The 21,945-nt window shown below is 58.3% G+C and overlaps 2 protein-coding genes across 3 annotated transcripts; one reads left to right on the forward strand and one right to left on the reverse strand.

Annotated features, from left to right (window-relative positions):
• Positions 1-2,060: 2,060 nt before the first annotated feature.
• Positions 2,061-12,153, reverse strand: LOC148133791 (CKLF-like MARVEL transmembrane domain-containing protein 5). 2 transcript variants are annotated; one of them, XM_087985745.1, is made up of 5 exons: positions 12,045-12,153; positions 7,843-7,998; positions 3,631-3,723; positions 3,311-3,395; positions 2,061-2,811 (listed from the first exon to the last, which is right to left on the reverse strand). In XM_087985745.1, exons 1-5 carry the CDS (start codon positions 12,135-12,137, stop codon positions 2,771-2,773), a joined length of 468 nt encoding a protein of 155 aa, XP_087841871.1. In that variant the 5' UTR covers positions 12,138-12,153; the 3' UTR covers positions 2,061-2,770. The 2 variants fall into 2 exon arrangements, with proteins under 2 accessions (XP_087841871.1, XP_087841872.1); XM_087985746.1 differs by lacking the exon at positions 3,631-3,723 and having other exon boundaries at positions 2,063-2,811.
• Positions 12,154-14,314: 2,161 nt separating this feature from the next.
• LOC148133792 (uncharacterized) lies at positions 14,315-18,001 on the forward strand. The gene is made up of 2 exons (XM_087985744.1): positions 14,315-14,745; positions 16,626-18,001. Exons 1-2 carry the CDS (start codon positions 14,464-14,466, stop codon positions 17,043-17,045), a joined length of 702 nt encoding a protein of 233 aa, XP_087841870.1. The 5' UTR covers positions 14,315-14,463; the 3' UTR covers positions 17,046-18,001.
• The last annotated feature ends 3,944 nt before the right edge of the window (positions 18,002-21,945 follow it).

The following is a 21,945-nucleotide window of genomic DNA, read 5'->3' on the forward strand; positions in this document are numbered from 1 at the left end:
CGTCCCCTCCTCCAGCCCCCTACACTCCCTCCCTATCTCCGTCACCTCCACCAGCCCCTACCCCCCCTCCCTATCCCCGTCCCCTCCTCCAGCCCCCTACACCCCCTCCCTTTCTCCGTCCCCTCCTCCAGCTCCCTACACCCCCCTCCCTATCTCCGTCCCCTCCTCCAGCCCCTACACTCCCTCCCTATCTCCGTCACCTCCACCAGCCCCTACACCCCCTCCCTATCCCCGTCCCCTCCTCCAGTCCCCTACACCCCCTCCCTATCTCCGTTCCCTCCTCCAGCCCCTACACCCCCTCCCTATCTCCGTCCCCTCCTCCAGTCCCCTACACCCCCTCCCTATCCCCGCCCCTCCTCCAGCCCCCTACACCCCCTCCCTATCTCCGTCCCCTCATCGAGCCCCCTACACCCCCTCCCTTTCTCCGTCCCCTCCTCCAGCACCCTACACTCAAGTGCTATTTCCCAGTGGAGCCCGCACCCCAGCCCCTCCCTGTTACCAAGACACTTGCTCCCCCTTGGCCTCAGTGCCCCAGTGCCAACCTGGCATTATCCCAGTTTGCCCTGGAGATTCATCCCCCTCTTTCTCAGGCACGATGCCCCCCCCCCCCCCCCCCCCTCCCCTCCTCCATTCTCTGGATCAGTTAGTGCTGGAAGAGCACAGCAATTCAGGCAGCATCCGAGGACAGGCAAAATCGACGTTTCGGGCAAAAGCCCTTCATCAGGAATAAAGGCAGAGAGCCTGAAGCGTGGAGAGATAAGCTAGAGGAGGGTGGGGGTGGGGAGAGAGTGGCATAGAGTACAATAGGTCAGTGGGGAAGGAGATGAAGGTGATAGGTCAGGGAGGAGAGGGTGGAGTGGATAGGTGGAAAAGGAGCTGGGCAGGTCGGACAAGTCCGGAGAAGTCGAGTTGCTGGAGGTTAGAAACTAGGATGAGGTGGGGGAAGGGGAAATGAGGAAACTGTTGAAATCCACATTGATGCCCTGGGGTTGTGGCTACAAAATGGCTGCCCTTTCGCCATGGATGCTGTCCAAAATGGTGTCTCTCCTCCAGGAAATGTCTCCAAAATGGCTGCCCTACCTTCACAGATACTGTGACAGCTGCACAAAATGGCTGCCCTCTCTCCCCGGACCATCAACGAAATGGTCCCTTGCAAAATGGCCGCCCATCCGCCAATAGGGAGGACGTAGTGAAACTTGAAAGGGTTCCGAAAAGATTTCCAAGGAGTTTGGAGGGTCTGAGCTACAGGGAGAGGCTGGATAGGCCGGGGGCTGTTTTCCCCGGAGCGTCGGAGGCTGAGGGGTGACCTTATAGAGGTTTATCAAATCATGAGGGGGTGGGGCATGGATAGGGTAAATAGACAAGGTCTTTTCCCCCTGGGGTGGGGGAGCCCAGAACTAGAGGTTTATAAAATCATGAGGGGGTGGGGCATGGATAGGGTAAATAGACAAGGTTCCCCCTGGGGTGGGGGAGTCCAGAACTAGAGGTTTATAAAATCATGAGGGGGGGGGGCATGGATAGGGTAAATAGACAAGGTATTTTCCCCCTGGGGTGGGGGGAGCCCAGAACTAGAGGTTTATAAAATCATGAGGGGGGCATTGGATAGGGTAAATGGACAAGGTCTTTTCCCCCTGGGGTGGGGGAGCCCAGAACTAGAGGTTTATAAAATCATGGGGGGGGCATGGATAGGGTAAATAGACAAGGTCTTTTCCCCGTGGGGTGGGGGGAGCCCAGAACTAGAGGTTTATAAAATCATGAGGGGGGGGGCATGGATAGGGTAAATAGACAAGGTCTTTTCCCCCTGGGGTGGGGGGAGCCCAGAACTAGAGGTTTATAAAATCATGAGGGGGGGGGGCATGGATAGGGTAAATAGACAAGGCCTTTTCCCCCTGGGGTGGGGGAGCCCAGAACTAGAGGTTTATAAAATCATGAGGGGGGGACATGGATAGGGTAAATAGACAAGGTCTTTTCCCCCTGGGGTGGGGGGAGCCCAGAACTAGAGGGGGGGGGTAGGTTTAAGGTGAGAGGGGGGTAAAGGGACCCGAGGGGCAACGTTTTCCCCCAGAGGGTGGTGCGTGTGTGGAACGAGCTGCCACAGGAAGTGGTGGGGGGCAACACAGAGGAGTAAAAAAAAATCACACAGGTTCGAGTCGGACTGGTTTATTCGGAAGCGCGAGCCTTCGGAGCGTCAGTCCCTCGTCGCGGGCGGGGGGTGGGGAGGTTTGTGGGGTCGTGAGGCAGGGGATTTCGAACGAAGGGTGTAGCAGCTGACGAGGGTGAGGGAGCGACGTTCCGAAAGCTCGGGCCTTCCCGAGGAAGCCGGTTGGGAGTTACGTGGCGTGGTTTTTTTGGGACCCCCGTGCCATCCCTGTCCAACACGGGCTCCTCCGCATCGTTTGGGTGGGAAGTGGGAGAGAGGAGACAGCTCCTTGCTGAACGGACGATACGAGCCGTGAATCCTCCCCTCTCTTCTCCCCCCCCCACCTCGCCAACCCCACCACTTCAGTGCCCATCATCCCCGCAGGATGGGCACGGACGCTAACCCACAGGGAGGGGGGGGGGGTTCTTTATCCACAGATGGTACCCCCTACCCTCGTTGCACACCGTCTCCGGACGTCTCAGGATCGTCGAGAGGGGTATTGAAAGATCCGACAGAGGAATATCTGCAAACGCGGAGCTCCCCGGGAGGGGCAGAATGGCCTCCTGTTCCTGTGTAACGGGCTGGAGGAGGAGGAGGGGCTGAATGGCCGCCTGTTGCTGGTTCGCTACCTCACACAATTTCTTCAGGAGGTTGGGGGAGATGGGTGATCTCTGAAAAGCAGAGAGAAAGTAAGAGGAACAGATTCATAGCACAGCACCTGCTCCCTCAGCACTGACCCTCCCTCAGCGCTGACCCTCCCACAGCACCCGCTCCCTCAGCACTGACCCTCACACAGCACCCGCTCCCTCAGCACTGACCCTCCCACAGCACCCACTCCCTCAGCACTGACCCTCCCACAGCGCCCACTCCCTCAGCACTGACCCTCCCACAGCGCCCACCCCCTCAGCACTGACCCTCCCACAGCACCCACTCCCTCAGCACTGACCCTCCCACAGCGCCCACTCCCTCAGCACTGACCCTCCCACAGCACCCACTCCCTCAGCACTGACCCTCCCACAGCACCCACCCCCTCAGCACTGACCCTCCCTCAGCACCCACTCCCTCAGCACTGACCCTCCCACAGCACCCACTCCCTCAGCACTGACCCTCCCACAGCACCCACTCCCTCAGCCCTGACCCTCCCACAGCTCCCACCCCCTCAGCACTGACCTGATTGGGAATCCCTCGAGGCGATGCTGGGATGGAGGATATAGATGTTGTAGAGGAACACGGGGATGCACAGGATGGCAAAGATCTGTGAAGGGGTCAAAGGGGAAAGTGTTAATGGCGGGTGGTTTCATGGCATGGTGCGAGTTGAGACCGAAATCTCACTCAGCGGCTGCCTTTGCGTAGCGCCGCTTTCTCAGTGCACCCCAGCGGAGGGCGCCCCGGGGTGCTGAGTGTGCCCCCCAGTGAGGCACAGGGGTATCCCAGAAGGCCGTGTTGTGACCGGACCTCGCACAGCGCCTCACCTTTCCCGTCACACTCACCCGGCCTGCGCTATTCCCACTCGATCCGCTCGGGATATTCACCAGGGACAGGATCAGGAAGATCACGGAACCACTCACACAGCGGAATATGTCCTAGGACAGGGGCAGCACGGGGGTTAGATACAGAGTAAAGCTCCCTCTACACTGTCCCCCCACTCCCAGGGACAGGGGGTTAGATACAGAGTAAAGCTCCCTCTACACTGTCCCCCCACTCCCAGGGACAGGGGGTTAGATACAGAGTAAAGCTCCCTCTACACTGTCCCCCCACTCCCAGGGACAGGGGGTTAGATACAGAGTAAAGCTCCCTCTACACTGTCCCCCCACTCCCAGGGACAGGGGGTTAGATACAGAGTAAAGCTCCCTCTACACTGTCCCCCCACTCCCAGGGACAGGGGGTTAGATACAGAGTAAAGCTCCCTCTACACTGTCCCCTACTCCCAGGGACAGGGGGTTAGATAGAGAGTAAAGCGCCTTCTACACTGTCCCCCACTCCCAGGGACAGGGGGTTAGATACAGAGTAAAGCTCCCTCTACACTGTCCCCCACCCCCAGGGACAGAGGGTTAGATACAGAGTAAAGCTCCCTCTACACTGTCCCCCACTCCCAGGGACAGGTGGTTAGATACAGAGTAAAGCTCACTCTACACCGTCCCCCACTCCCAGGGACAGGGGGTTAGATACAGAGTAAAGCTCCCTCTACACTGTCCCCCACTCCCAGGGACAGGTGGTTAGATACAGAGTAAAGCTCACTCTACACCGTCCCCCACTCCCAGGGACAGGGGGTTAGATACAGAGTAAAGCTCCCTCTACACTGTCCCCCACTCCCAGGGACAGGGGGTTAGATACAGAGTAAAGCTCCCTCTACACTGTCCCCCACCCCCAGGGACAGAGGGTTAGATACAGAGTAAAGCTCCCTCTACACTGTCCCCCACTCCCAGGGACAGGGGGTTAGATACAGAGTAAAGCTCCCTCTACACTGTCCCCCACTCCCAGGGACAGAGGGTTAGATACAGAGTAAAGCTCTCTCTACACTGTCCCCCCACTCCCAGGGACAGGGGGTTAGATACAGAGTAAAGCTCCCTCTACACTGTCCCCCACTCCTAGGGACAGGGGGTTATATACAGAGTAAATCTCCCTCTACACTGTCCCCCACTCCCAGGGACAGGGGGTTAGATACAGAGTAAAGCTCCCTCTACACTGTCCCCACTCCCAGGGACAGGGGGTTAGATACAGAGTAAAGCTCCCTCTACACTGTCCCCCACTCCCAGGGACAGGGGGTTAGATACAGAGTAAAGCTCCCTCTACACTGTCCCCCACTCCCAGGGACAGAGGGTTAGATACAGAGTAAAGCTCTCTCTACACTGTCCCCCCACTCCCAGGGACAGGGGGTTAGATACAGAGTAAAGCTCCCACTACACTGTCCCCCACTCCCAGGGACAGGGGGTTAGATACAGAGTAAAGCTCCCTCTACACTGTCCCCCACTCCCAGGGACAGGGGGTTAGATACAGAGTAAAGCTCCCTCTACACTGTCCCCACTCCCAGGGACAGGGGGTTAGATACAGAGTAAAGCTCCCTCTACACTGTCCCCCACTCCCAGGGACAGGGGGTTAGATACAGAGTAAAGCTCTCTCTACACTGTCCCCCCACTCCAGGGACAGGGGGTTAGATACAGAGTAAAGCTCCCTCTACACTGTCCCCCACTCCCAGGGACAGGGGGTTAGATACAGAGTAAAGCTCTCTCTACACTGTCCCCCCACTCCCAGGGACAGGGGGTTAGATACAGAGTAAAGCTCTCTCTACACTGTCCCCCACGCCCAGGGACAGGGGGTTAGATACAGAGTAAAGCTCCCTCTACACTGTCCCCCACTCCCAGGGACAGGGGGTTAGATACAGGGTAAAGCTCCCTCTACACTGTCCCCCCACTCCCAGGGACAGGGGGTTAGATACAGAGTAAAGCTCCCTCTACACCGCCCCCCACTCCCAGGGACAGGGGGTTAGATACAGAGTAAAGCTCCCTCTACACCGCCCCCCACTCCCAGGGACAGGGGGTTAGATACAGAGTAAAGCTCCCTCTACACCGTCCCCCACTCCCAGGGACAGGGGGTTAGATACAGAGTAAAGCTCCCTCTACACTGTCCCCCCACTCCCAGGGACAGGGGGTTAGATACAGAGTAAAGCTCCCTCTACTCCGTCCCCCACTCCCAGGGACAGGGGGTTAGATACAGAGTAAAGCTCCCTCTACACTGTCCCCCACTCCCAGGGACAGGGGGTTAGATACAGAGTAAAGCTCCCTCTACACTGTCCCCCACACCCAGGGACAGGGGGTTAGATACAGAGTAAAGCTCCCTCTACACTGTCCCCCCACTCCCAGGGACAGGGGGTTAGATACAGAGTAAAGCTCCCTCTACACTGTCCCCCCACTCCCAGGGACAGGGGGTTAGATACAGAGTAAAGCTCCCTCTACACCGCCCCCCACTCCCAGGGACAGGGGGTTAGATACAGAGTAAAGCTCCCTCTACACCGCCCTCCACTCCCAGGGACAGGGGGTTAGATACAGAGTAAAGCTCCCTCTACACCGCCCCCCACTCCCAGGGACAGGGGGTTAGATACAGAGTAAAGCTCCCTCTACACTGTCCCCCACACCCAGGGACAGGGGGTTAGATACAGAGTAAAGCTCCCTCTACACTGTCCCCCCACTCCCAGGGACAGGGGGTTAGATACAGAGTAAAGCTCCCTCTACACTGTCCCCCCACTCCCAGGGACAGGGGGTTAGATACAGAGTAAAGCTCCCTCTACACCGCCCCCCACTCCCAGGGACAGGGGGTTAGATACAGAGTAAAGCTCCCTCTCCACCGCCCTCCACTCCCAGGGACAGGGGGTTAGATACAGAGTAAAGCTCCCTCTACACCGCCCCCCACTCCCAGGGACAGGGGGTTAGATACAGAGTAAAGCTCCCTCTACACTGTCCCCCCACTCCCAGGGACCGGGGGTCAGATACCCTTCTGTCTGGATGTGACCCGATTCCAGCCCCACCCTCCACCAGTCCCTCCTCCAACGTGGCCACTCCCGACTTGCTAGCCCCCACCCCCCCCCCCACCCCACTCCGGCACTCGGGGTAAGGTCGGAGGTCACCCTTCTCCGGGGGTCTCCCGTCCTTTGGGATCAGCCGCCCTCCTGGCAGTGACCCGTCACGTAAACCCGCCCTCCCACCCCCTCACCGTCTGGTCACTGCGTCTGGACCCCCCCTGCCCTGACCCCCCCGGGAGAGAAGCTAACATCTCCGCGGACTCCCCCCCCCCCCCCCCCCCCGCATTTTCCCACAGCCCGGTTACACCCCCTTCCCGTGGGCAGAATATCAAACGTCCCAAGAATTATAGCGACGTACAGCCCTTCGGCCCATCCCGTCCATGCTATCCTAACCTAACCCAGTCCCCCCGTTTGCCAGCACTTGGCCCATCTCCCCCTAAACCCTTCCTATCCATGTCCCCCCCCCATCCTTTTAAATGTTGGCATTGCACCAGCCCCCACCACTTCCTCTGGCAGCTCGTTCCACACACGCACCACCCTCTGGGGGGGAAAAGTTACCCCTCGGGTCCCTTTCCCCCCCCTCTCACCTTAAACCTACACCCCCCTCTAGTTCTGGGCTCCCCCACCCCAGGGGGAAAAGACCTTGTCTATTTACCCTATCCATGCCCCCCCCATGATTTTATAAACCTCTAGTTCTGGACTCCCCCACCCCAGGGGGAAAAGACCTTGTCTATTTACCCTATCCATGTCCCCCCCCTCATGATTTTATAAACCTCTAGTCTGGACTCCCCCACCCCAGGGGGAAAAGACCTTGTCTATTTACCCTATCCATGTCCCCCCTCATGATTTTATAAACCTCTAGTTCTGGGCTCCCCCCACCCCTTCATGAGTCGGGGGGGGGACATGGCTAGGGTCAAGGTTGAATGTGGTGTCCACTTTCCCAGGGCGCATTGGGAGGGGGGTTTCTGGTGGGTCAACCAGGAAGGAGGGAAGGAAGGGATGAGTGGCCTCATGACCAGGGGGGAGTGGAGAGGGGCCAACTCCCAGCCCGCGCCGCACTGCTAGCCCCCGCGAACCCGCGCAACCCAGAAACGTCAACACCCCTCACCCCCACCAACCCAGTCCCCCTTCCCCTCCCCCTCCCCCCCAACAACGATGCCCTCCTCGGGGGGGGGGGGGAACTCACTGTCCTCCTCCATTCCAGGGAGGGGTGCTCCCGGTCGTAGCCCACCGCGTAGACCCAGCAGAACATTCCGGAAAAGACGAGCACCAGCAGGGGGGCAGCGACGGAGCCCGCGCTGGGGGCGGCCAGGCAACAGGAGGCGACGGTGAGGCACAGCAGCTGCAGAGGGGCAGAAAGGGCGTAGAGGGGTGGTTGGTTGGGGGGTGGCGTGAGGTCTCTGCCTTGACGTAGCGCCCAGCAGACGCCAAACGCCACCCCCCCCCACCCCCGACCTCTCCAGTCACCCTCCCCCAACCCCACCCCACCCAACACACGCCAACAAATCCCCCCCCCCCCCACCCCTCCCACCAACCCAGCAAAATGGCAGAACGATGGGAGTCGGGAGTTGGGGGGGACACTCGATGGACCGGGATTGGAGGAGGGGACGGAGATAGGGAGAGGGTGTAGGGGGCTGGAGGAGGGGACGGGGATAGGGAGGGGGTGTAGGGGGCTGGAGGAGGGGACGGAGGTAGGGAGGGGGTGCAGGGGTTGGAGGAGGGGACGGAGATAGGGAGGGACTGGAGGGGGATGACTTTCCCACAGCACCCACTCCCTCAGCACTGACCCTCCCACAGCCCCCACTCCCTCAGCACTGACCCTCCCACAGCCCCCACTCCCTCAGCACTGACCCTCCCACAGCACCCACTCCCTCAGCACTGACCCTCCCACAGCACCCACTCCCTCAGCACTGACCCTCCCACAGCCCCCACTCCCTCAGCACTGACCCTCCCACAGCACCCACTCCCTCAGCACTGACCCTCCCACAGCACCCACTCCCTCAGCACTGACCCTCCCACAGCACCCACTCCCTCAGCACTGACCCTTCCACAGCACCCACTCCCTCAGCACTGACCCTCCCACAGCACCCACTCCCTCAGCACTGACCCTCCCACAGCACCCACTCCCACAGCGATGACCCTCCCACAGCACCCACTCCCTCAGCACTGACCCTCCCACAGCCCCCACTCCCTCAGCACTGACCCTCCCACAGTGCCCACTCCCTCAGCACTGACCCTCCCACAGCACCCACTCCCTCAGCACTGACCCTCCCACAGCGCCCGCTCCCTCAGCACTGACCCTCCCACAGCACCCACTCCCTCAGCGCTGACCCTCCCACAGCGCCCACTCCCTCAGCACTGACCCTCCCACAGCACCCACTCCCTCAGCACTGACCCTCCCACAGAGGGGGAGACGGGGATAGAGGGGGAACGGGATAAAGACCCAGAGACGGGGATAGAGGGGGAACGGGATAAAGACCCAGAGACGGGGATAGTGGGGGAACGGGATAAAGACCCAGAGACGGGGATAGAGGGGGAACGGGATAAAGACCCAGAAACGGGGATAGAGGGGGAACGGGATAAAGACCCAGAGACGGGGATAGAGGGGGAACGGGATAAAGACCCAGAGACGGGGATAGAGGGGGAACGGGATAAAGACCCAGAAACGGGGATAGAGGGGGAACGGGATAAAGACCCAGAGACGGGGATAGAGGGGGAACGGGATAAAGACCCAGAGGGGGAGACGGGGATAGAGGGGGAATGGGATAAAGACCCAGAGACGGGGATAGAGGGGGATTGGGATAAAGACCCAGAGACGGGGATAGAGGGGGAACGGGATAAAGACCCAGAGACGGGGATAGAGGGGGAACGGGATAAAGACCCAGAGACGGGGATAGAGGGGGAACGGGATAAAGACCCAGAGACGGGGATAGAGGGGGAACGGGATAAAGACCCAGAGACGGGGATAGAGGGGGAACGGGATAAAGACCCAGAGGGGGAGACGGGGATAGAGGGGGAACGGGATAAAGACCCAGAGACGGGGATAGAGGGGGAACGGGATAAAGACCCAGAGACGGGGATAGAGGGGGAACGGGATAAAGACCCAGAGACGGGGATAGAGGGGGAACGGGATAAAGACCCAGAGGGGGAGACGGGATAGAGGGGGAACGGGATAAAGACCCAGAGGGGTGACGGGGATAGAGGGGGGAACGGGATAAAGACCCAGAGACGGGGATAGAGGGGGAACGGGATAAAGACCCAGAGACGGGGATAGAGGGGGAACGGGATAAAGACCCAGAAACGGGGATAGAGGGGGAACGGGATAAAGACCCAGAGACGGGGATAGAGGGGGAACGGGATAAAGACCCAGAGGGGGAGACGGGGATAGAGGGGGAATGGGATAAAGACCCAGAGACGGGGATAGAGGGGGATCGGGATAAAGACCCAGAGACGGGGATAGAGGGGGAACGGGATAAAGACCCAGAGACGGGGATAGAGGGGGAACGGGATAAAGACCCAGAGACGGGGATAGAGGGGGAACGGGATAAAGACCCAGAGACGGGGATAGAGGGGGAACGGGATAAAGACCCAGAGGGGGAGACGGGATAGAGGGGGAACGGGATAAAGACCCAGAGGGGGAGACGGGGATAGAGGGGGGAACGGGATAAAGACCCAGAGACGGGGATAGAGGGGGAACGGGATGAAGACCCAGAGACGGGGATAGAGGGGGAACGGGATAAAGACCCAGAGACGGGGATAGAGGGGGAACGGGATAAAGACCCAGAGGGGGAGACGGGGATAGAGGGGGAACGGGATAAAGACCCAGAGACGGGGATAGAGGGAGAACGGGATAAAGACCCAGAGGGGGAGACGGGATAGAGGGGGAACGGGATAAAGACCCAGAGACGGGGATAGAGGGGGAACGGGATAAAGACCCAGAGGGGGAGACGGGATAGAGGGGGAACGGGATAAAGACCCAGAGACGGGGATAGAGGGAGAACGGGATAAAGACCCAGAGGGGGGAGACGGGGATAGAGGGGGAACGGGATAAAGACCCAGAGACGGGGATAGAGGGAGAACGGGATAAAGACCCAGAGACGGGGATAGAGGGGGAATGGGATAAAGACCCAGAGGGGGAGACGGGATAGAGGGGGAACGGGATAAAGACCCAGAGACGGGGATAGAGGGAGAACGGGATAAAGACCCAGAGGGGGGAGACGGGGATAGAGGGGGAACGGGATAAAGACCCAGAGACGGGGATAGAGGGAGAACGGGATAAAGACCCAGAGACGGGGATAGAGGGGGATAGAGGGGGAACGGGATAAAGACCCAGAGACGGGGATAGAGGGGGAACGGGATAAAGACCCAGAGGGGGAGACAGGGATAGAGGGGGAACGGGAGAAAGACCCAGAGGGGGAGACGGGGATAGAGGGGGAACGGGATAAAGACCCAGAGACGGGGATAGAGGGGGAATGGGATAAAGACCCAGAGACGGGGATAGAGGGGGGAACGGGATAAAGACCCAGAGACGGGGATAGAGGGGGAACGGGATAAAGACCCAGAGGGGGAGACGGGGATAGAGGGGGAACGGGATAAAGACCCAGAGACGGGGATAGAGGGGGAATGGGATAAAGACCCAGAGACGGGGATAGATGGGGGAACGGGATAAAGACCCAGAGGGGGGATAGAGGGGGAACGGGATAAAGACCCAGAGGGGGAGACAGGGATAGAGGGGGAACGGGATAAAGACCGAGAGACGGGGATAGAGGGGGAACGGGATAAAGACCCAGAGACGGGGATAGAGGGGGAACGGGATAAAGACCCAGAGACGGGGATAGAGGGGGAACGGGATAAAGACCCAGAGACGGGGATAGAGGGGGAACGGGATAAAGACCCAGAGGGGGGGATAGAGGGGGAACGGGATAAAGACCCAGAGACGGGGATAGAGGGGGGAACGGGATAAAGACCCAGAGACGGGGATAGAGGGGGAACGGGATAAAGACCCAGAGACGGGGATAGAGGGGGAACGGGATAAAGACCCAGAGACGGGGATAGAGGGGGAACGGGATAAAGACCCAGAGAGGGGGATAGAGGGGGGAACGGGATAAAGACCCAGAGACGGGGATAGAGGGGGAACGGGATAAAGACCCAGAGACGGGGATAGAGGGGAACGGGATAAAGACCCAGAGATGGGGATAGAGGGGGAACGGGATAAAGACCCAGAGACGGGGATAGAGGGGGAACGGGATAAAGACCCAGAGACGGGGATAGAGGGGGAACGGGATAAAGACCCAGAGGGGGAGACGGGGATAGAGGGGGACCCAGGGGACGCTCTCTCTCTCTCTCTCTCTCTCTCTCGCTCCCTGGTGGGCCCAAGGCCTGTTTTACCATCTGCACGACGAGGAGAAGTCCCTGCCCTGTCTTCACGAAATCCAGGAATGGGGTCCTCTGAATCCCAAGGGCGGGGTCTTCGGAATCCATCCGGATCTCTCTACCTTCCCCCACCCCCACCCCCCCTCCACACTCGCCCACCCCCGTCGCTCTGCGTCCAGGCAGAATGGACTGACAGAGGTGGGTCGGGGAGACAGGATCGTGACAGACAGCGTGACCGATGGACTGGTACAATGCTGCTTCCGCAGAACACAAGGTCTCGCGCAAACCAGACACGCATCAAAGATCTCAGAGTTTCTGTTCCCCAAATACAGGTCTGTTATTCCCCCTCCCTCCACCCACCCCTCCACCTCATCAGATCACTGTCTCGGGGTCAGCGCTGAGGGAGTGGGCGCTGTGGGAGGGTCAGTGCTGAGGGAGTGGGTGCTGAGGGAGGGTCAGTGCTGAGGGAGTGGGTGCTGTGGGAGGGTCAGTGCTGAGGGAGCGGGCGCTGTGGGAGGGTCAGTGCTGAGGGAGTTGGCGCTGTGGGAGGGTCAGTGCTGAGGGAGTGGGTGCTGAGGGAGGGTCAGTGCTGAGGGAGCGGGTGCTGAGGGAGGGTCAGCGCTGAGGGAGTGGGGGCTGTGGGAGGGTCAGTGCTGAGGGAGTGGGTGCTGTGGGAGGGTCAGTGCTGAGGGAGTGGGTGCTGTGGGAGGGTCAGTGCTGAGGGAGTGGGCGTTGTGGGAGGGTCAGTGCTGAGGGAGTGGGTGCTGTGGGAGGGTCAGTGCTGAGGGAGGGTCAGTGCTGAGGGGGCGGGCGCTGTGGGAGGGTCAGTGCTGTGGGAGGGTCAGTGCTGAGGGAGCGGGCGCTGTGGGAGGGTCAGTGCTGAGGGAGCGGGGGCTGTGGGAGGGTCAGTGCTGAGGGAGTGGGTGCTGTGGCAGGGTCAGTGCTGAGGGAGTGGGTGCTGTGGGACGGTCAGTACTGAGGGAGTGGGTGCTGTGGGACGGTCAGTACTGAGAGAGTGGGTGCTGTGGGAGGGTCAGTGCTGAGGGAGTGGGTGCTGTGGGAGGGTCAGTGCTGAGGGAGTGGGTGCTGTGGGACGGTCAGTACTGAGGGAGTGGGTGCTGTGGGAGGGTCAGTGCTGAGGGAGTGGGTGCTGTGGGACGGTCAGTACTGAGGGAGTGGGTGCTGTGGGAGGGTCAGTGCTGAGGGAGCGGGTGCTGTGGGAGGGTCAGTGTTCAGGGAGTGGGCGCTGTGGGAGGGTCAGTGCTGAGGGAGTGGGTGCTGTGGGAGGGTCAGTGCTGAGGGAGTGGGTGCTGTGGCAGGGTCAGTGCTGAGGGAGTGGGTGCTGTGGGACGGTCAGTACTGAGGGAGTGGGTGCTGTGGGACGGTCAGTACTGAGTGAGTGGGTGCTGTGGGAGGGTCAGTGCTGAGGGAGTGGGTGCTGTGGGAGGGTCAGTGCTGAGGGAGTGGGTGCTGTGGGACGGTCAGTACTGAGGGAGTGGGTGCTGTGGGAGGGTCAGTGCTGAGGGAGTGGGTGCTGTGGGACGGTCAGTACTGAGGGAGTGGGTGCTGTGGGAGGGTCAGTGCTGAGGGAGTGGGTGCTGTGGGACGGTCAGTACTGAGGGAGTGGGTGCTGTGGGACGGTCAGTACTGAGGGAGTGGGCGCTGTGGGAGGGTCAGTGCTGAGGGAGTGGGCGCTGTGGGAGGGTCAGTGCTGAGGGAGTGGGTGCTGTGGGAGGGTCAGTGCTGAGGGAGCGGGTGCTGTGGGAGGGTCAGTGCTGAGGGAGCGGGTGCTGTGGGAGGGTCAGTGCTGAGGGAGTGGGTGCTGTGGGAGGGTCAGTGCTGAGGGAGTGGGTGCTGTGGGACGGTCAGTACTGAGGGAGTGGGTGCTGTGGGACGGTCAGTACTGAGTGAGTGGGTGCTGTGGGAGGGTCAGTGCTGAGGGAGTGGGTGCTGTGGGACGGTCAGTACTGAGGGAGTGGGTGCTGTGGGAGGGTCAGTGCTGAGGGAGGGTCAGTGCTGTGGGAGGGTCAGTGCTGAGGGAGTGGGTGCTGTGGGAGGGTCAGTGCTGAGGGAGTGGGTGCTGTGGGAGGGTCAGTGCTGAGGGAGCGGATGCTGTGGGAGGGTCAGTGCTGAGGGAGTGGGTGCTGTGGGAGGGTCAGTGCTGAGGGAGTGGGTGCTGTGGGAGGGTCAGTGCTGAGGGAGTGGGTGCTGTGGGAGGGTCAGTGCTGAGGGAGTGGGTGCTGTGGGAGGGTCAGTGCTGAGGGAGTGGGAGTTGGAATGGCCGCTCTGATGAAATTCCGTGTCCTCAGAGTCTAGAATCGGAACGACTGGACGTTTGTCGGGGTTTTGGGGGGTAGGGGTGAGTAAGTCGGCCATTTTGACAGGGTGCGGAGGGGAGACAAAGTGTTTCCCTCTCTCCCTTCCACCTCCAGCCATGCAGACTTTGACCTCAGGCCTCTGGTCCGCACTAGGCCTCAGTGAGGCCTCCTCACCAGGCCCAGCACGGGTCAGGCTGCGCCTGGAGTCGGCCTGTTCCCGGCCGGATCTGGGCCCTCCCCTTCCCGGAGCTCTCTCCTGCCTGCCTCCCCCGCTCGGCCGCCTCTGCCTCCTGGAGGCTGACGGCTCCCTCCTTGGCCTGTGGCTGGTCCTGTCCACCCCCTGGATCCTCCTGGCTGCGTTCTGCCTGAGGGCCCCAATGAGGAGGCTTCGGGCCCAGGTGAGTGTGGAGGGGGGATGGAGGGAGAGGGAGATGGAGGGATGGGGAGTTGGAGTGAGGGGGATATGGAATGAGGGAGATATGGAGTGAGGGGGATGGATGGAGGGGGAGGTGGAGTGAGGGGGATATGGAGTGAGGGGGATGGAGGGAGAGGGAGATGGAGGGAGAGGGAGATGGAGTGAGGGGGAGATGGAGTGAGGGGGATGGAGGGAGAGGGAGATGGAGGGATGGGGAGATGGAGTGAGGGGGATATGGAATGAGGGGGATATGGAGTGAGGGGGATGGATGGAGGGGGAGGTGGAGTGAGGGGGATATGGAGTGAGGGGGATGGAGGGAGAGGGAGATGGAGGGAGAGGGAGATGGAGTGAGGGGGAGATGGAGTGAGGGGGATGGAGGGAGAGGGAGATGGAGGGAGAGGGAGATGGAGTGGGGGGAGATGGAGTGAGGGGGATGGAGGGAGAGGGAGATGGAGGGAGAGGGAGATGGAGTGAGGGGGATGGAGGGAGAAGGAGATGGAGGGAGAAGGAGATGGAGGGAGAAGGAGATGGAGTGAGGGGGAGATGGAGTGAGAGGGATGGAGGGAGAGGGGGATGGAGGGAGAGGGAGATGGAGGGAGAAGAGATGGAGAAGGGGAGATGGAGGAATGGGGAGATGGAGTGAGGGGGAGGGAGATGGAGGGAGGGGGAGATGTGGTGACGGGAATATGGAGGGAGCGGGATGGAGGGGTGGGGAGATGGAGGGGAGGTGGAGGGAAAGGAGATGGAGGGAGAGGGATATAGGGAGGGCGGATGGAGGGACAGGGAGATGGTAGGCGGGGAGATGGAGGGATGGGGAGATGGAGGGAGGGTGATGGAGGGATGGGGAGATGGAGGGAGGGAGATGGAGGGATGGGGAGATGGAGGGATGGGGAGATGGAGGGATGGGGAGATGGAGGGAGGGAGATTGAGGGATGGGGAGATGGAGGGTTGGGGAGATGGAGGGAGGGAGATGGAGGGATGGGAAGATGGAGGGAGGGGGATAGAGGGAGGGAGTTGGAGGGATGGTGAGATGTAGGGAGAGAGATGGAGGGAGGGAGATGGAGGGAGGGGGATGCAGGGGGGGAGATGGAGGGAGGGGAGATGGAGGGAGAGGGATGGAGGGAGGGAGATGGAGGGAGAGCGAGATGGAGGGAGAGGGATGGAGGGAGAGGGATGGAGGGAGGGAGATGGAGGGATGGGGAGATGGAGGGAGATGGAGGGAGAGGGAGATGGCGGGACAGGGAGATGGAGGGAGGGGAGATGGAGGGAGGGGAGATGGAGGGACAGGGAGATGGAGGAAGAGGGAGGGGAATGGAGGCAGGATGGAGGGAGGGGAGGGAGACAGAGGGAAGGGGATGGAGAGATGGGAGAGGAATGGAGGTAGGGGTGATGGAGGGAGGGAAGATGGAGGGAAAGGGAGATGGAGAGATGGGGAAATGGAGGGAGAGGAAATGGAGGGGGATGGAGGGAGAGGGAGGGGAGATGGTGGGAGGGGGATGGAAGGAGGGGAGATGAAGGAATGAGAAGATGGAGGTAGGGGAGATGGAGGGACAGGGAGATGGAGGTGGAGACGGAGCGAGGGGGCTGGAGGGTGGGGACCAGAAGGAGGGAGATTTGGAGGGAGGGGAGATGGGGGGATGGGGATGGAGGGAGTGGGACGGAGATGGGGGAGATGAGGTGGGAGGCAATCCATAGCATGTCCCTGGGTAGTGAGTGAGTGAGAGAGAGAGAGCGAGTGAGTGTTGAGTTGATCCATCGTTCCCTCTCCCTCAAACATGAGCCCGATATCTCGGAAGGATACCGCACCTCTCCCTAACACACTTTCTCTCTCCCTTTCTCTCTCCCTCGGTGGGTGGGGCACAGCTGACCTTTGACCCCGGGCAGCAGGAAGAGGAGGAAGAGGAAGACAAGATGGAGGCCCGAATCTGGAGGGACATCCTGCCCAGAGTTGATAGGATCGCCGTCACTGTCCAGAGGCTGCAGGCTGTACTGAAGGCCCGGGCGTCGGCATGGCAACCGAGGCGGAAGAGGAGGAGGAGGAGGCTGGAGGCTAGGCCGGAGGGGACCGGGCCTGTCCGAGTCGTCGTGAGGGCCCCTTGCTCATCCTGCTCTCAGCTGCTCTTCCGCTGTCTGCCTCTCGGTGGCCCCTCTCCCCCACAACCCCCTGCCCGCCCCCTGGGCAAACGCCTCACCTCCCTCCCGTCCTCAACTCAGCCCCCTCCCCTCCCTTTCCCTCGCCCGAGAAGCCTTGTGGCCTACTCGGGACCTGAAGCCTGCCGCTAGGCCTCAAAAACCACTTGACCGTTCCAGGCCTGGTTCCTGCTCATTTCAATCCCCTGAAACTCCCTATCCCTGTCTCAGAACGCCTTCTGGCTGACTCTGTACCCGAAGCCTGTTCCTAGGCCTCAACAGGCTGATTTCGGGCCCAGTTTTGTATACCGCCATCCCTTCCCTCTCACACCTCAATTTCACTCCATCCTCACCCCTCCCTGATTTAGATTCCAGCCCCTTTCCACTTCTGCTTTCTTATCAAGCTTTGAGGCCTACTCTGTACCCTGAAGCCTGCTCCTCGGAGACCCTTAATTGCTTTTGGCCGCCATTTTGGATCCAGTCGTCCGTTGACCTTTCCCGCCGACTCGATTTCTGTCTCCCCCAAACCCTCGTTCCTCTCTTCCATTTTAGTCTCCCCTCAAGAAGTGCTTTGGGCTTAGACAGCGCACGAGGCCTATGACAGTTTTCAACCTTGGCTCTTTAGCCAGCCGTCCCTCTCTCTCTCTCTCTCTCTCTCTCTCTCGTGTGTGTGCCCTCCCACCAACCTCCCCACAAAAACCTACACCCTCTACACTCTCACCCTCCTCGACTTAGCTTCCCCACCCCTCCCCGCAAAGGCTTGCGGCCTACTCTGACTCCCCGAAGCCTGCTCCGCAGACCTGAGTGACCGACTTCAGGGCACGGTTCCTTGGGCCGTCCCTTCGCCGCCCCCCAGCTTCAATTTCTCTACCTCCCCCCAATCCCCTCCAATTCCCCAGCCGTGCGCTTTGCCGTCGGTAGGCCTCAACCCCATTTCCCAGGCCGAGAGGGAAGCGATATATTCGGACTCCCTCCCCTCCCGTATCTGTCTCTCCATCTCACCCTCTCTCTCTCTCTCTCTCTTGCCTCTCCTACGACCCCTCGTTCACGAGAATTCCGATGGAAAATACTGTTCTGGAAGACGGTCCAATAAAGGGAAGATTTACCAAAATGGCGAGGGAGGCCTGTGTCCATTGAATCGACGTTGGCGATGGGGGGAGGGGGGTGAAGGGGGGGGGGGGGGGGGGGAGTCGATGCGGGATCTCGAGGGAGGGGGGCGAGCAAGGCAGTGTGCCATTTTTTTTGTTGTTGGTGTCGCGGCCCAGGGATTCTGGGACACGTTGGCCAGAGTGGATTATAGCGAAACTCTCGCGTGGGGGACGGTGGCCGAATGGAGGATCAAAGATGGCAGGTTGGGAATGGGGGAGGAGGTGCGGTTCGCCTTGCAAACGCATTCGAAGGGTTCTTTCGGAGCGACCCCAACCCCCCCCGGCCCCCCGGCCAACTTCCGTTCCTCCCTCCCAGGTCAGGTGCCTTGCCCAATCCATCGGTCCGTTTCGAGTCCAGTCCTGACGCCAATTTCCAGACCCTACAGGGAAGAGGGGAGATCGGATCTCGCTGAGGTAGGGGGGAGGATTGTGGGATTGTGTCGGCTTTCTCGAGTGTTGTCGGAGCTGCCCCCCCGTCCAGGGCAAATGGGGAGTATTCTCTCCCCCTCCCTGACTCGGGCCTTGTCGATGGTGGGACAGGGCTTTGGGGGGAGAGAGTCAGGAGGGGAGTTACTCACTGCAGGATTCCCAGCCTCTGACCTGCTCTCGGAGCCACTGGATTGATATGGGGCTGGGTCCGGTTCAGTTTCTGGTCAACGGTAACCCCCAGGATGTTGGTAGTGGGGGGCAGGGGATTCAGTGACGGTAACGCCATTGAACGTCAAGGGGGCGATGGTTAGATTCTCTCTTGTTGGAGATGGTAACCCCCAGGATGTTGATAGTGGGGGAAGGGGATTCAGTGATGGTAACGCCATTGAACATCAAGGAGGTGATGGTTAGATTCTCTCTCTCTTGTTGGGGACGGTAACCCCCAGGATGTTGATAGTGGGGAAGGGGATTTAGTGATGGTAACACCATTGAACGTCAAGGGGGCGATGGTTAGATTCTCTCTTGTTGGAGATGGTAACCCCCAGGATGTTGATAGTGGGGGGAGGGGGATTCAGTGATGGTAACACCATTGAACGTCAAGGGGGCGATGGTTAGATTCTCTCTCTTGTTGGAGACGGTAACCCCCAGGATGTTGATAGTGGGGGGAGGGGGATTCAGTGATGGTAACGCCATTGAACGTCAAGGGGGCGATGGTTAGATTCTCTCTCTTGTTGGAGACGGTAACCCCCAGGATGTTGATAGTGGGGGGGAGGGGGATTCAGTGATGGTAACGCTATTGAACGTCAAGGGGGCGATGGTTAGATTCTCTCTCTCTTGTTGGGGACGGTAACCCCCAGGATGTTGATAGTGGGGGGAGGGGATTCAGTGACAGTAACACCATTGAACGTCAAGGGAGTGATGGTTAGATTCTCTCTCCTGTTGGTGACGGGTATAGCCTGGCATTTGTGTGTGGGGTGAATGTTCCTTGCCCCTCGCCAGCCCAAGCCTGGGTATTGTCCAGATCTTGCTGCATTTGGACACGGAGTGCTTCAGTAACTGAGGGAGGGGCCGAATGGTGCTGACCGTTGTGTAACCATCGGGGACCGTCCCCACCCCTGACCTGACGGTGGACGGAGGGTCATTGATGAAGCAGCTGAAGACGGCTGGGGTCTGGGGCACTACCCTGAGGGACCCCTGTAGAGACGTGCTGGAGCTGAGCAGACTGACCCTCCAACAGCCCCAACCACCTTCCTGTATCCCGTCACACTCCCTCAGCACTGACCCTTCCACACGGGGACTGGATTAGGTGAGGATGCCTGGGTCAGCAGGGAGGGAATGGGCTGAAGGGTCTGTTTCCCCGTGCTGTATCACTTTAATACTTGCTCCACACGTTTTCGGCATGTTTCTTTTCGTTACGGACAGTGTGCTGGCACGTTTTGGGTAATCTTTGATGTGAGGTGTCTGAGAAGGTTTACAGAGATGTTTTGAGAAAAGTCTGTCGAAGGTTTGAGCAGGTTTCGAGAATATTCGCAGGAAACTTTTAAAGCATGTGCATAGTGGGCAGGATGGTGTTGTACACAGTTTACAGTGAGGTTTTGAACACAGTTTACAGTGTGGTTTTGAACACAGTTTACAGTGAGGTTTTGAACACAGTTTACAGTGTGGTGTTGAACACAGTTTACAGTGTGGTTTTGAACACAGTTTACAGTGAGGTTTTGAACACAGTTTACAGTGAGGTGTTGTACACAGTTTACAGTGAGGTTTTGTACACAGTTTACAGTGAGGTTTTGAACACAGTTTACAGTGAGGTGTTGAACACAGTTTACAGTGTGGTGTTGTACACAGTTTACAGTGAGGTTTTGTACACAGTTTACAGTGAGGTGTTGTACACAGTTTACAGTGTGGTGTTGAACACAGTTTACAGTGAGGTTTTGAACACAGTTTACAGTGTGGTTTTGTACACAGTTTACAGTGAGGTGTTGAACACAGTTTACAGTGTGGTGTTGAACACAGTTTACAGTGAGGTGTTGAACACAGTTTACAGTGAGGTGTTGAACACAGTTTACAGTGTGGTTTTGAACACAGTTTACAGTGTGGTGTTGAACACAGTTTACAGTGTGGTTTTGAACACAGTTTACAGTGAGGTGTTGTACACAGTTTACAGTGAGGTTTTGAACACAGTTTACAGTGTGGTGTTGAACACAGTTTACAGTGAGGTGTTGAACACAGTTTACAGTGTGGTGTTGTACACAGTTTACAGTGAGGTGTTGAACACAGTTTACAGTGAGGTGTTGAACACAGTTTACAGTGAGGTTTTGAACACAGTTTACAGTGAGGTGTTGAACACAGTTTACAGTGTGGTGTTGTACACAGTTTACAGTGAGGTTTTGTACACAGTTTACAGTGAGGTGTTGAACACAGTTTACAGTGTGGTGTTGAACACAGTTTACAGTGAGGTTTTGAACACAGTTTACAGTGAGGTGTTGTACACAGTTTACAGTGAGGTTTTGTACACAGTTTACAGTGAGGTGTTGAACACAGTTTACAGTGTGGTGTTGAACACAGTTTACAGTGAGGTGTTGAACACAGTTTACAGTGTGGTGTTGTACACAGTTTACAGTGTGGTTTTGTACACAGTTTACAGTGTGGTGTTGTACACAGTTTACAGTGAGGTGTTGAACACAGTTTACAGTGTGGTGTTGTACACAGTTTACAGTGAGGTGTTGAACACAGTTTACAGTGTGGTGTTGAACACAGTTTACAGTGTGGTTTTGTACACAGTTTACAGTGTGGTGTTGTACACAGTTTACAGTGAGGTGTTGTACACAGTTTACAGTGAGGTGTTGTACACAGTTTACAGTGAGGTTTTGTACACAGTTTACAGTGTGGTTTTGTACACAGTTTACAGTGAGGTGTTGAACACAGTTTACAGTGAGGTTTTGTACACAGTTTACAGTGAGGTGTTGAACACAGTTTACAGTGAGGTTTTGAACACAGTTTACAGTGAGGTGTTGAACACAGTTTACAGTGAGGTGTTGAACACAGTTTACAGTGAGGTTTTGTACACAGTTTACAGTGAGGTTTTGAACACAGTTTACAGTGAGGTTTTGTACACAGTTTACAGTGAGGTGTTGAACACAGTTTACAGTGTGGTTTTGTACACAGTTTACAGTGAGGTGTTGAACACAGTTTACAGTGAGGTTTTGTACACAGTTTACAGTGAGGTTTTGAACACAGTTTACAGTGTGGTGTTGTACACAGTTTACAGTGTGGTGTTGAACACAGTTTACAGTGTGGTTTTGTACACAGTTTACAGTGTGGTGTTGAACACAGTTTACAGTGTGGTGTTGAACACAGTTTACAGTGAGGTGTTGAACACAGTTTACAGTGTGGTTTTGTACACAGTTTACAGTGAGGTTTTGAACACAGTTTACAGTGAGGTGTTGAACACAGTTTACAGTGAGGTGTTGTACACA

This window comes from Chiloscyllium plagiosum, unplaced genomic scaffold (assembly GCF_037043375.1).
Source record: "Chiloscyllium plagiosum isolate Xiang-an unplaced genomic scaffold, Cpla_swu_hap1 HiC_scaffold_205, whole genome shotgun sequence".
Taxonomy (NCBI): Eukaryota; Metazoa; Chordata; class Chondrichthyes; order Orectolobiformes; family Hemiscylliidae; genus Chiloscyllium; species Chiloscyllium plagiosum.

Bases quoted from the DNA above. Each gene is read 5' to 3' on its own strand.
- LOC148133791 (XM_087985745.1), bottom strand. From the start codon at position 12,137: ATGGATTCCGAAGACCCCGCCCTTGGGATTCAGAGGACCCCATTCCTG. The intron at 7,999-12,044 runs GTAAAACAGGCC...GCCCCTCTGCAG, and splicing joins TTCTCCTCGTCGTGCAGATG to CTGCTGTGCCTCACCGTCGC. The intron at 3,396-3,630 runs GTGAGTGTGACG...ACCCCTTCACAG, and splicing joins GTGGGAATAGCGCAGGCCGG to ATCTTTGCCATCCTGTGCAT.
- LOC148133792 (XM_087985744.1), top strand. From the start codon at position 14,464: ATGCAGACTTTGACCTCAGGCCTCTGGTCCGCACTAGGCCTCAGTGAG. The intron at 14,746-16,625 runs GTGAGTGTGGAG...GGTGGGGCACAG, and splicing joins TGAGGAGGCTTCGGGCCCAG to CTGACCTTTGACCCCGGGCA.